At 43.0% G+C, this 13,142-nt stretch overlaps 3 protein-coding genes across 3 annotated transcripts; 2 read left to right on the top strand and 1 right to left on the bottom strand.

Annotated features, from left to right (window-relative positions):
* Positions 1-270: 270 nt before the first annotated feature.
* LOC134467715 (ubiquinol-cytochrome-c reductase complex assembly factor 4) lies at positions 271-2,745 on the top strand. The gene is made up of 3 exons (XM_063221577.1): positions 271-409; positions 1,367-1,498; positions 2,060-2,745. Exons 2-3 carry the CDS (start codon positions 1,407-1,409, stop codon positions 2,397-2,399), a joined length of 432 nt encoding a protein of 143 aa, XP_063077647.1. The 5' UTR covers positions 271-409; positions 1,367-1,406; the 3' UTR covers positions 2,400-2,745.
* Positions 2,746-4,018: 1,273 nt separating this feature from the next.
* h3f3d (H3 histone, family 3D) lies at positions 4,019-6,882 on the bottom strand. Its single transcript, XM_063221578.1, has 4 exons — positions 6,775-6,882; positions 5,425-5,580; positions 5,134-5,287; positions 4,019-4,646 (listed from the first exon to the last, which is right to left on the bottom strand). Exons 2-4 carry the CDS (start codon positions 5,550-5,552, stop codon positions 4,518-4,520), a joined length of 411 nt encoding a protein of 136 aa, XP_063077648.1. The 5' UTR covers positions 5,553-5,580; positions 6,775-6,882; the 3' UTR covers positions 4,019-4,517.
* A 429-nt stretch (positions 6,883-7,311) lies between these two features.
* c17h8orf33 (chromosome 17 C8orf33 homolog) lies at positions 7,312-13,090 on the top strand. Its single transcript, XM_063221575.1, has 6 exons — positions 7,312-7,397; positions 7,613-7,711; positions 7,961-8,328; positions 8,616-8,706; positions 11,516-11,662; positions 12,413-13,090. Exons 2-6 carry the CDS (start codon positions 7,687-7,689, stop codon positions 12,631-12,633), a joined length of 852 nt encoding a protein of 283 aa, XP_063077645.1. The 5' UTR covers positions 7,312-7,397; positions 7,613-7,686; the 3' UTR covers positions 12,634-13,090.
* The last annotated feature ends 52 nt before the right edge of the window (positions 13,091-13,142 follow it).

Raw genomic sequence — 13,142 nt, 5'->3', positions numbered from 1 at the left:
GATACTGTACATTCGGAGACTTGCGCTTTTTCTTTCTTTCATAACATCGGTAGGCTACTTGTCGTCATTCGTGCCCTTTGTTATGGACGAGGTGCATTATTTTTGAGGAGGGAAATGCTTTAATCTGCTCTAAATGAGAATCATTTACATGCACCACTGTTGTGATATTATCTTTTTCGAAATAACACCTCTGTTTTATCTTCAAATTAATGGTCCATTTCAGCAGACAAAACAATCACTGCCACCTTTGAGCATTATTAAGTAACTATTCAATTTATTGACCAGCAGAGGGCGGATTTTCCTTATTCAATTTTTGACATTACGAAAGGAAGGAACCATTGAGGTAGTTGCCCTTGTTTTGGGCGGATGTTATATAGTGATACACCAAGCATGTTACATGACCTGCAAAGTCCCGACCACAGACCTGTATTAACCTAGACTGGCAATGCCCCTCGAAATTTTCGGATTTCTCAGAGCCTCAGAATCGTAGTCCGCCATCTTAGTGGAGACTCCCGTAATTACGTAATGACGTCATGCACCAATGGGTTTTTTTTTTTTAATATTTTTTTTGCAACACTGGTTCACTAGTTAAGTTGGACCAGGCCATGTGTAACGTCTTTAGAACAATAGCTCTAGTATAAATTAATGTTCTAGAAAAGTCTCGCTCTCAAGTGGCTCGTTATTTTCACAGCTGCAATGTGCTGTGCCGTGTTGTTGCTAGGTTACCTTCAGCGTCCTTGGGGGGAGGGGGGGGGGCATTAATAATAGCACAGTTACCGGTAGCTTCACTGAAAACGTACGGCTTATTTAAGAAATATACATACCAATATACACAGTTGTCATTACATCTGAGTTAAGTACATAAAATAAGCTTTGCACACGTAAGCATGGCCGATTCAGTGTCACAAATATCCACAAACCTGCATAAGCGGCAACGAAAACAGTCGGCTTCGGGGTTGCCAGATAACACTGATTATGTTCGTCCATTTTTACCCACAGACCGCCTTCCTCACCGGCCCCGATTGGGCGGGAAACCGCCCGATCTGGCAAGACCGCTCAGCTTCAGGCTCTCTAATAAAACGTCTGGAGGTAGTGAGGGTTATTTCATTATTGGAGTGAGAATTTAGACGTTACGCCTTGTCAAAATCTTACAAAAAATGATTGAAACTCACTTTGATAACTTTGTAATAACCGTTTGAAATCGTATGCATTCCTATGGCTCACAGCTGCGATAGTCTCCACTAGGCGGGGCTACGTCTGTGGGAGGAGCCCACAGGGCGCGAAAAAGGCAAGTATGGCTGCGCCCATACAATCCGAAAAGCTGCCACTGGCTAGAACCGCCCATTGCCAGTCTAGGTTAATACAGGTCTGTGGTACCGACTGAGATGGAATGAGAGGACCTCAACATGTCAACAACTGGACAGCGTCTTTTCTGCCTTCTGGCCCGTTATCAAACATGTCGAGGGATTTTTATCAATGGAAATCACACAATGTCGAGGTGAGAAATATTACGTGTCTGTTATGAGTTGTGATTGAGGCAATGGATTCCTCATGTGGTCATGTATTAGAGGGATAGTTGTTGTCGCCGCTACCGCCCTTGCTAAAAGAGTTCGTGGTGGCCAATTTACTACAAGAAATGATCTGTTGTGCTGGGGAGTGTGTAGGCTATGTGAAATGTTTCGCTTGTGTTATTCTGTGAGATTGTAATTTAAAAGCTCTATCTAGAAACGTTTCATTTGGTAATGGTGTGCTGCTGACTGACCTTGGCCACTTGGCAATCTACACTTAAAACAGTTAGGGAAATCAAAGTTTGATCCAATTAAGTAGTGATAATATAGTGGGGCAGCCTGCACCTTTTCCCCTTGGCTATGAGGGCAGTCACATCAGTTTGGGTTACATTACGCTGTATCTGATTGAATTGCATCACACCAGCCATTCTCACAATGTAGACTGACCCACTGTCACAAGAGATGACCCCCTGGGTGTCTGACAACGATCGCGCTGTAACGTTTGGTATTGTATGCAACTTGACATTGTGTTGTTTTGGACTTTGTTTCAGTCACCCCGTTCCAGCGCGTACGCTGTCGGCATCCCAGAGCCTGTTGGCAAAGAAGCCAGTCGTTGATGATGACGAGGAAACAAATCAACCCATCAAGTTTACCACCAGCAAAGCCAGCCACCGGAGTTGGAGCGTGGATCGCTCCCTCGGAAGCACCTATCAGCGACCATGGTGGAGAGTTTTGCCATTTAGTGTAGTGGGCGTTGGATTCGTAGTCTGGTGCTTCTGGAGGAGCGAAACAGAGGTTGACCAGATTCTGGAAAAGGAGCTGTACGACCACATACCTGGCTTGCTAGCTAACGAGGAGGAAGAAGAAGAGGAAGCCGGACAAACGAGATGATGAACAGGGAAAATGACTTTTTTTTGCGCAGCTTTTATCACTGATATGATGACAAATATTTATTTTTCTTTTGATGAAAGTTAAATGGATGCATTGCTCTGATTTCTACAAGTGTCTATGAAGGTGGTGATGGCCGTCCAAGTGTCTCGACTGCAGCAGTGAACTGGTGGCAAAATGAAAGTGAGGCTTGCGTTATGCAAGATTACAACTGTATGTATGTGTTTGATTCACACAATATTGTCTCGCTGATGAGGCCAGAAGCCGGTAGCCTACAACGGTTTCATTTCCACGGACGTCTGTTGATGTACATATGCCATGGTTGAATTAAACTTACTGTTGGAGTTGATATTGTACACTGGTTAATTGTCACAAATTATACAATATCGCGTGGTGGTGGTGCTTTAGTTTAAGGTGACTGGTGTAACTGACGTGATCCTGCGCTAGTGCGTCAGTAGGGGCTCGAACCCGCCATCTACCCGTCAACGCCCCGTTTGGGCATGGGAGGCACCGGACTGATAACCCAGTAGGCTATGCAACTAGGACCAGTGAGGTAACTCTGAGTGGGAATGGGTAAAGCAGTGATGGGCTTCCTAAATTCAGAAATTGTTATCCCGAATCAGTACCTCATTTTCCAAACAACCTGGTTTTACTGGTCCAATTCAAACAGTTATTGCCCCAATAGGTCAGATTAGACCAGGTCATTTGGAATATATTGCACAAGACAATACCTTTGGAAACCAGGTTGCCAATTACTGGGTTATACTGTTTGTTTTGAATACCCTACACACCCACTCCAATTTCACAGCCTCACCCAATAGAGCAATTCCGCACTAATTAATGCATTCTGAGGCATCAGGTTGGAACATACTTAAGAAATCCATCCTAATTTTATGGCATAAGGGGGTAATTTGATTTGAAAATGGTTCAGAAAAGCATCACCAGGGCTCTTAACACCAGCCACCCGGCCAAAATGCTGGTGAAATTTCAGTTTGGCTGGTAGAAAATACCAAACCAGCCACTTTGACCTATGAGTGTATTTGGCTATTAATACTTAACGTTTAGCCATTTTGGCTGATAACTTATTTACAGCCCTGAGCAGGACACTGGTATCTAGAATGCACGCAGCACAAATTGCCTCTTAAAGGGTCTTAATCAGAAAAAGAACCTTCACCTCAAAATAAGGACGGATGACACTAGGACTACCAATCTACTAGGACAATGGCCAGGTAAAAATAATCTGGGAAGGTTTAGGGCGCAAGATTGAACAGCAAACATTGATTCTCAAACGGTGGGCTGTGGCCCACTGGTAGGCCCTGAAATCATCTTAACAAAAAATCTTAATGTGTGGGTGTGTTGCGCAAGACTGAGTGGTTTTGTTTATTAGGCCAGAGATGAGTCCCAAACATTGGTGAAAGTTCCAAGTAGGCCCCAAGTTGGAAACCCCTGGTTTACATCATGGACCCCTTAAATCTGCTTTCAAAAACAGGACCTTGCCCAAGGAAAATTTAAATGTACCCCAAAATTCCATGCCCAATTTCGAACGTACGATGTCGGAGACTTCTTAGCCCTGAAAATGTTGTATAGCCTCTGTAGTACAAAATAATCAGGCTAAACAAGAATGAGGTAGTGGAACGTTTATTTACAACCAAATGGCCACGATGGAGGAAAGAAAAAATAAAATAAAGAGAAGGACAAATTTAAGTCACCATAATCCATGCAGACTAAAATACGGTGGCAGAAGAATACCAAAAGTCTAAAATAGAAAGTGTAAAATCCTGAGAGGAAACTTTAGGAATGTTCTGCACAATGCTGCCTACTTGTAGAACTGAAAAATATATATTTATATATTCCCCCCACACGGTTCTTATGTCCCCCTACCCACTCTACCAAAAACATTACAAAAACTTAAAACGCCAAAAAATTAAAAACAAAACCTACAAGAACAAGCATTTGTAGTTCAAATTTAAAGACTTGCCCTCCCATCTGCCTGTCCTCTCCCACCCCTCCTCACCCATTCGCCCCAACACCTCCCTCCCCTTAACCCTTTAATCCCCACCCGCTCCCCATCACCCATTTAGAGAAAAAACTGGAGTACAAGAGAGAAAAAAAAGAAAATGTTTAAGCACGCTCCCCTCGGATTCGCCTTGCCAGCTGGATGTCCTTGGGCATGATGGTGACACGCTTGGCGTGGATGGCGCACAGGTTGGTGTCCTCAAACAGACCCACCAGGTATGCTTCACTGGCCTCCTGCAAGGGGGGTGGAAATAAACACACAGAAATGAGAAACACTGGCACAACACAAAACACACCATGTTTAGACTAATCATCCCTGCGCACGTTGGTGCTACAACCATGATTGACACCCAGATTCCAACTTAAAAACAATTTCCCTAGTTTCTACAAAGATCCATTTCCCCTGGGGATCAATAAAGTCACTCTACAGCAGTGCTGGGTTTTACTTCAGCAACACTAATGGTGTGCCTTCACCACAACAATTAGACCTAGCCATTGGAAAGCAAAGGAAAACTAAATCTTGAGGCAGCACACCAACAGTCACCCCTAATTCGGAATGTGTCCAAACTCCTGCCAAAGATATTGAGACCTAATGAGCTGATATGAAGTCTCCAACCAGCACAGAATGTGTAACCCATAACAGCACTCCAATGAAAAGGTACCGTGCAAGTGCATCTGCAGAAAGCGAGATGACAGGGTTCAATCAGGCTGCACAAGTTACCTGCAGGGCGCCAATAGCTGCGCTCTGGAAACGCAGGTCGGTCTTGAAGTCCTGAGCGATCTCACGAACAAGACGCTGGAAGGGCAACTTGCGGATGAGCAGCTCAGTAGACTTCTGATACCTACGGATCTCCCTCAGAGCCACGGTTCCTGGCCTGCAAGACAAGATCAACTAAAAATATTTAGAAGATGCACAAAAATGGTTTGCAATACGTTTGAGTGTAGAATCAACTATTACATCAAGATACTGTGCACTGTGAGCAAGTGAGATTGGAGATGGGATGCCCCTCACCTGTATCTGTGGGGCTTCTTGACTCCGCCAGTAGAGGGCGCGCTCTTCCTGGCCGCTTTGGTGGCCAGCTGCTTGCGAGGAGCCTTTCCTCCGGTGGACTTGCGGGCGGTCTGCTTTGTACGTGCCATGGCACTGTCACAACTCTACTGCTCTCGGCTACAAACGAGAGAATTCAAATGGAAAATATTAGTATGATAAACTGGTAACGACCGGCTAGCATCCCGGTGACATGCCCATTTCTACAGCTGTTGCAGTCCCGTTATGTAACTGCAAACGACCTCAATGCCCTCCGTGTCCCTTCCTCTCGACCGCCGATTATCCTTTCTCGACGAGGAAGCGGGGGTGGGGGGAAACGGCGCGCACTGGAATTGTTGCCAGGCAAAACCCCCATGTCAACACAACAGTGACACACTCCCGCTCACGCACACACAACCGGTCTCAAACACACGCACACCAAAGACGGGCGGAGGGCGCCATTGAGGCAGAATGCCAAAATTAGCAGCGCTTTAGCAACGACCCACATACATTAAAAAAAAGTAAACAAGCGTGGAATAACTAACCTAAGAGCCTTACTTCTACAAGAGATGCAATACATACGACAATGAGCGTAGGTGAGGTGTGCATCCTTAAATGCATAAAGCTATAGTAACATTGAGCGGTCACTAGAAAATTCGAATAGAAGCTCTTGGCAACTTGTCCAAATGTAGCCATCAATGGCGTGCCAACTTGAAAACAGCACGCTCGCGGGTTTTCTTAAGAATTGCGGAATTCTATTTTGACGCACTGGGGACGATAACGTGGACGACACAAATTTGGCGGGACAAAACAAATTTTACATATTTATTTAAAAATCTGCTGCAGCCTTTGGCCACCATTACACGACAACCAACACACACGTTTCACTCCTATTCGTTGGGTATTTTTGTAACATGGCGCCCTCGCCTAACAATCCCACTTCTTTGTCTGACCAATACACATGCCACACAAAATACTAGAGATGCCATTTCCAACCATTAAGCAATCATGTACACAGCCAATTAAATATACAACATCCTGTCCATACATAAACAAAAACACGTCGAATTAGAGCAGAGCATAAAATGCACATAACTAGCAAATGGACAGTTTAGCCGTTTGTGGCAGCTTGCTATAACGCTAGCTTTGTTAGCTTCCTACGTCGCTTTCCAACTAAACTCCTCCATTCAACTTCACATTGAACATCACAGAATTGTCAGTCCACACTAAAGACCAAATACATAAACGCACTGAAGCTGTTATTAAACGCCAACAAGTCGGTAATCATCCAACACGAACATGCAAGGTACAAGAATATATCGGTATTTCACTTACGAGGACTTAACCACGTCAATCCAAACAGCCAAAACAAGCTATGTCGTTCAGTAGGTTGAAAATGATGACTACCCCCTATTTATAAGACGAATGACGTCAAGGGTAAAGTCCCAGCCCCCCGCTCTCTCATTGGTTCACTCTTGTGTGTTGTCACATTATTGACAGTTCACAGTGGCTGGCCAGGTGGGAATGTTTCGTTTCGTGTACATACATTATGGTTGAAACGGGCTGATGAAACGTTTCTTTTACAGATTACAATAAATGATAAGGAATGGCTGTCCCATGTAAGATAAGCAGTCCAAACCAGTGCAGCACACAGAACCAGTGTAGAGTTGCAGATTTCAGCATATATCGTGTATTTCTGTTGCAAGTTTCATTAAAGCATTTCTTGGCATTCCCAACGCAAAACAAAATCCCGTACACAGATAGTCTTCATGTTAAACTGTAATGTATGTGGTAGAATGCTGCAGCGATTCTAGCGCATCTAGTTTGACCCACATATTTTCCACTGTTTTGTTCCCCCAGCCTGCCATCAAACGGAACCTTTCTGAGTGTGTACTCTGGTGAGGGGGAACATTTTGTGTGCAATGTATGCGCCAGACTGAACGGCATGACATGGAAAGGTATGTACACTTTTAGAAGCTAAAGATATACTTTTAAAATATCCTTGGCATGTTTTATTCTATCGTATCTCGATTTTGGTTACTGGGTAAATATACAAGTATATTCAAGTGTTGAAGATATCATACAGCTTGAGTTCAAAGGGAAGTTTTGAAAAGCTATCGTGCTCAACTTGGACTCAACATGAAAACACACATTGTTTCCCTTCTCTCCCCAGAATTGTCAACAGTGAATTTGGTTGATGAACTATCTCAGTTTATTTCGTGAAGCTCCCCACATTGTACCACTCGGATGACGAAAACACAAGAGGAATCAGGTGTGTGTGTGTGTGTGTGTGAGAGAGAGAGAGAGAGAGAGAGAGAGAGAGAGAGAGAGAGAGAGAGAGAGAGAGAGAGAGAGAGAGAGGCCTTTGTCTCTCTCAAGTATGCTTCTTCTAATGGCTACACCTGTGCATGAATTCAGTCGTCCACATGAGACTTCATACTTAACTTTTAGGTCCTCAAGCCTACAATCAGTGTGTGTGTGTGTGTGTGTGTGTGTGTGTGTGTGTGTCTCCCCATACTAGGGTTTCACTGGGCGCGGAGTGACAACTCCTTTAGCTTCAACTTTGTCAGTGAAGGAGCATCGTCTGCAACTCCACAGCCTCAGGTCGCTGCTGCCACTACTGCTGCTACTGCCACTGCTACTGAGACAGTCCCCCAGGTGCAGGCAACAGGGTTTGCCTTCAACTTCCAAATACCCTCTGCATCTGCACACCGAACAGCAATGGAAGTCGCACCCGCAGCCACACCTGACGCTATGGATCCGCCTCCATCTTCCTCCTCGTCTAAGAAAAAGAAAAAGAAGAAGAAAGGAGGGGCAGCCGGCTCGGCAAACGGCGAGAAGCCAGCTGGACCTTCTCCCCCTGAAGCTCAACAGGAGAGCCCAGAAGTGGTAAGAGGAGCACACACACATGACCTTACAAACAAATTACATACATACTACACACCCACCCAATACCCCCTCCCCCCACTCACACACACCCAAGCACACTACACACGGACTCTGACCTGACACTGTGTAGTGTGCTTTTGTGTTTGTGTGAGACACACAAACACGATTATACTGTACACTCACCTTAAGAATTGAAAACATTCCTCAGTTGTGTGTGTGTGTGTGTGTGTGTTTGTGTGTGTGTGTGTGTGTGTGTGTCTGTGTGTGTGTGTGTGTGTGTGCCACAGACAGCAGAGCAGCAGCTAAATCGTGAGCTGGACTGGTGTATCGAGCAGCTGGAGCTGGGTCTGAGGACGAGGAAGACCACTCCAAAGCAGAGTGAGAATACAGTTTAGCTCTAATTCCTGTCCAGGGGTCCGTTTCTCGATTCTTGTCGTTGCTAAACGTCTTAAGACTGTCTTAACCCTTGTGTTGTGTTCGTAAGCTGCATACACCTGTGGTGTTCGGGTCATTTTTGACCCGTGATAACAAAACTCAGCCATAAAATACCCAAAAACACTAGTTATCATCAAATATTGTTTTTCATCTCATGGCTAACTTGGTATGTATTCATATCCATGGAAATATTACTTTATGTATTCATCTTTTTGACTTTACTGGTCTTTTATCTTACATTATGCAAATCGTTTTTGATGACCAAAACTATCAAAATCTGCATAAATTCACTATTAATACCTCCTAAAGTGATACAATTAGTGATTATGTTGTCCATGTATTACAGCTGATATGAGAGTACAACAACCCCCAAATTTATTTTATTGGTTTTTCTCTAATATTGAAAAATATCATCAATAGTGGCATTTGTGGTGTTGAGGTCCAAACCAACCCAAAGAGATTTATAGCAGGATAAAGACCAAATGTCAACTAAATTAGTTTTTCAATGCATAAAATCAATGTTTAAATATGTTGACTTGGTGTTTTTCAATATTTATATGATTTTAGTGTGGTAAATATACAAAATAACAATTCTGTCAGAGTCACAGCTATTCCGCCAATCTAATGCAAAGATATTGGAAATGAACACATCAATTAACATGAAAAAAGTCACACTATTCATCTGAATCCCCTATGCCATGAACATGGACCATTATGTCATTGCCAAATCAACTTTATGGAAAGTATAAGGCCAGTTCTACATGTTTGAGTGCCATTATGAATTTTTGATACGTTTTTTGGAAAAAATAATGTGCAAAAATGTATTTTGAAAACAAATGTGCAAAAAATCTCATTATATAATGCAGAAATGGATTCCCTGACCATGAAAACATATGAGTAGACACCAGAAATACATCTGTACTCCTTTCACAACAGGAGATATGACGTATTGTAGTGTATGGGACTGTCCGGCGGCCATATTGGATTTGGAATATGAAAAAGCTGGCAAAAAAAAATTCAGGCAAGAAATATATTTTCCTCACCATAAATCACCAAACTAAAGACAAGGGGCAACCAACAGCTTTTCAGAAATGCATACAACAGCCAAAAATCTATGCCGGGTCAATTTTGACCCTCAACACCACAGATGTAACTTTTTTTTTTTTGGACCTTTAAAATTTACTAAAATGATAAAACATATTTTTTGTGTGTTGCAATGATTGTGACTGAGGATTAGATGAAGCCTTATTCCAAGAAAATAAAGGAAAGTGTGTTTTTTTCACACTAAAACTTGAAAACGGGTCAAAAATGACCCGAACACAACATAAGGGTTAAGACCGTCTTACCATTCCCTTGGATTTAGAAGTGAGCGTCGTTGTCGAGAGAGAGTTGAGTCGCTCTTACGAAGGACGTTGCTACCGTCGTTAGCAAAGACGCTTTCGAGATACGGACCCCAGGCTTATGTGTGTTTGTGTTGTTGTTTACCTTAATGCCGCATGTGTTTTTTGTTGTTGTTTTTGTTCAACAGGGCTGTTTGTTTGTGTCAGTAGTGATCCATGCGTGTATGTTTTAACACCACAGTCTGTGTCAAGGGCGAATGTGTTTGGTAGAATACATTTTGATTGAACAATAATTGAAGAACGGTAGAATTAGTCACTGAACGAAAAATTGAATTAGTCACTAAGTCACTGTTTTCATTTAACCTTTGCAACATGTTTGGGTTTGTGGGACCCGTTTTCAGTTTTTCACTTGAGAAATAGTATGAAATGATATCCTTATGAAAGATTTTTCTATAAGACTGGTCCAAACACTGTAACAAAACACACAACAAAAACACAAACACCTTACGAGGGTTAATACAACTGGGGCCTATACTACAAAGCTGGTTCAGGATAAGTTAAGAGGTAAATCATCTAATACAAGAGCTTTTCTTAAAATGAGGACTCCAGACTCTTCTATGAGGTGTGTGCGTGCGTGTGTGTCACCCATTTGACAGCACACACCTGTTGTGACTGCTGGCAATAAAAGCAGGGATATAAAAGTTGTAGGCACTTTTCCAATTCCATTTGCAATATTATCACTACCCTGACGGTGGTGCTAAAAGCTGCTTTACAATCCAAATGGTTAGAGCAGTGGTCTTAAGATCAGAGGGTTGCAGATTCAAATCACACCCTTAACTCTCCCTACGCCTACAGCCATGGCTGAAGTGCTCTTGGGCAAGGCACCTAACCCCGCATTGCTCCAGGGACTGTAGCCAATAGCCATACAAATACAAATAACTGTACATCACTTTGGATCAAACCGTCAGCGAAGAGTAATGTAATGTAACTAGGCAACACAAATGGAAGGATATGTCTACCCTTGGATGAGTGTTCACAATATAAAGAAAATTCTATAAAGTTTCAATGCAATTTATAGCAGCATTTTGTGTTTGCTCTGGCTTAGCTATCAAACTACTGATTTCCCTGAGCATTCTGTTGCAAAGCTCATGTTATAATAGTGTTGTTACCAAAATGGTAATAACCGAGCTTTACTACATCTTCTATGTCATATGTTAGACTTGGTAAGATCATAGCTGTGTACGTATGATGTTGTTTTTTTTTTCCAGCATTCAGTGCCATCTGCACCAAAGGGCTACCCAAGATCCAAATAACTAAAGTGTGTGTGTGTGTGTGTGTGTGTGTGTGTGTGTGTGTGTGTGTGTGTGTGTGTGTGTGTGTGTGTGTGTGTGTGTACGTGTGTGCGCTCCTAGCGGAGGAGGCGGTGCGTGCCCTGAAGACCCTGCGGAGCCCCAAAGCTCCCCTGGTGAAGAAGCGTCAGGTGATGCGCGCCGTGGGTGGAGACTACCGCAGCAAAATGGAGCAGGAGAGAGACAAGCAGTTCAAACTCATTCAGTCCTGTGAGTTGAAGTACAGTACTTTCCCCGGCATGTTCACTTGTGCGTGTGTGTGTGTGTGTGTGTGTGTGTGTGTGTGTGTGTGTGTGTGTGTGTGTGTGTGTGTGTGTGTGTGCACTGTTCAAACTCATTCAGTCTTGGGTTAAGTACAGTACTTTACACATAGGAAGACCTGCCAGTCATTCAGTTCATTAAGTTTGTTCATGCAAGTTAAGTACCCCTTGGCTGTGCTATTGTTCTGCATGAGTATCAGTGGTATGATAAAGCGAAGAGGGGTTCCGATTTCTTGAAGAAATGGTCAATATTCATTTACTTTTGCCCTGTAAATGGAAGTAATGTTGTGTAATGTGACCAAGAACTCATTACTTTCCTAAATATTTTCCTTGACTTTTTATATTACCCTCAGACGTCAAATGTTTAAGGTTAGGTTAGGTTAGGTTTCTTTATTAGTCTCCATGAAGGAGAAATTTGTCTTGCAGACAGGGAGGTTGCTGCACCATAAAACACATAGACACATAGACACATGACACTAACACAGAAAAACAAACAAGAGTTTACTTCCATGGTATGGTGATTTTTTGCACCTTACATGGCAGTAGTTTCAATAGGTGTGAATGGGTTGAGAGGCATTCAATGTAAAGTGCTCAAGGTACTCTGCAAAGTATATGTAAATTTTGCTCATTCACCATTTAAAAAATGCTGAAGAATAGAATAGACCTAAAAGTGATGTGAATGTTTCCTTTCTCCTATCAGCAATCAGCTCAGCACGAGTAAAAACCGTTACGGAACCAGCCAAGAAGCCTGTGTTCCACCGAAAAGCCGGACCCAAGTCCACAGAGGCCACACAGACACCCGTGGAGCAGCAGACACAGGCTGGACAGCCATCTGACAGCACTGGGACCTCAGTCCAGGGCACGCAGGATGGATTCGTTTTCAAACCCTCTAACGAAGAATTCTGCTTCAACTTCCTCTGAGATCTCTACTGCCAGAACTAAAGCAGAATATCAAAGGCGCGTTCAGGCAGAGAGAATACCTGTACAAGACAAGGGAGTAGAATGTACTTGCTCTGGTTCAGAGAAGAAAACCTTTGACAAGAGTCTGTTTGGTTCTGATCAAAGATTCTAGAGTGCTACACCTGGCTTTAGAATCTATGGCTCAGGTTCTGTAGTCCTTGGAGACAAAATAAAACAGAATGCCGATGGTTCTGAAGACAGATGGCATTGTTGTGCAGAATTCTATGGCAATGTTCTAGAAACAACTCTTCTGGTAGTCTTAATCATAGACATCATATAGAATACTAGTTATATTATATATGATGCCTATGGTCTTAATTATGTAGTTGTTGGTTAAATGCATTTGCATGTGGACTGAGACTGAGACTTTTATTTTTGTGCCTACACAGTTGGAATAATAAAATGTCACTTCAATCACGCACAGGAAACATCTTGTATGTTTTGAACTGCAATGCATCTCTACCCTCATA

This window comes from Engraulis encrasicolus, chromosome 17, assembly GCF_034702125.1.
Source record: "Engraulis encrasicolus isolate BLACKSEA-1 chromosome 17, IST_EnEncr_1.0, whole genome shotgun sequence".
Lineage (NCBI taxonomy): Eukaryota > Metazoa > Chordata > Actinopteri > Clupeiformes > Engraulidae > Engraulis > Engraulis encrasicolus.
This window is presented reverse-complemented; position numbering and strand designations above follow the sequence as displayed.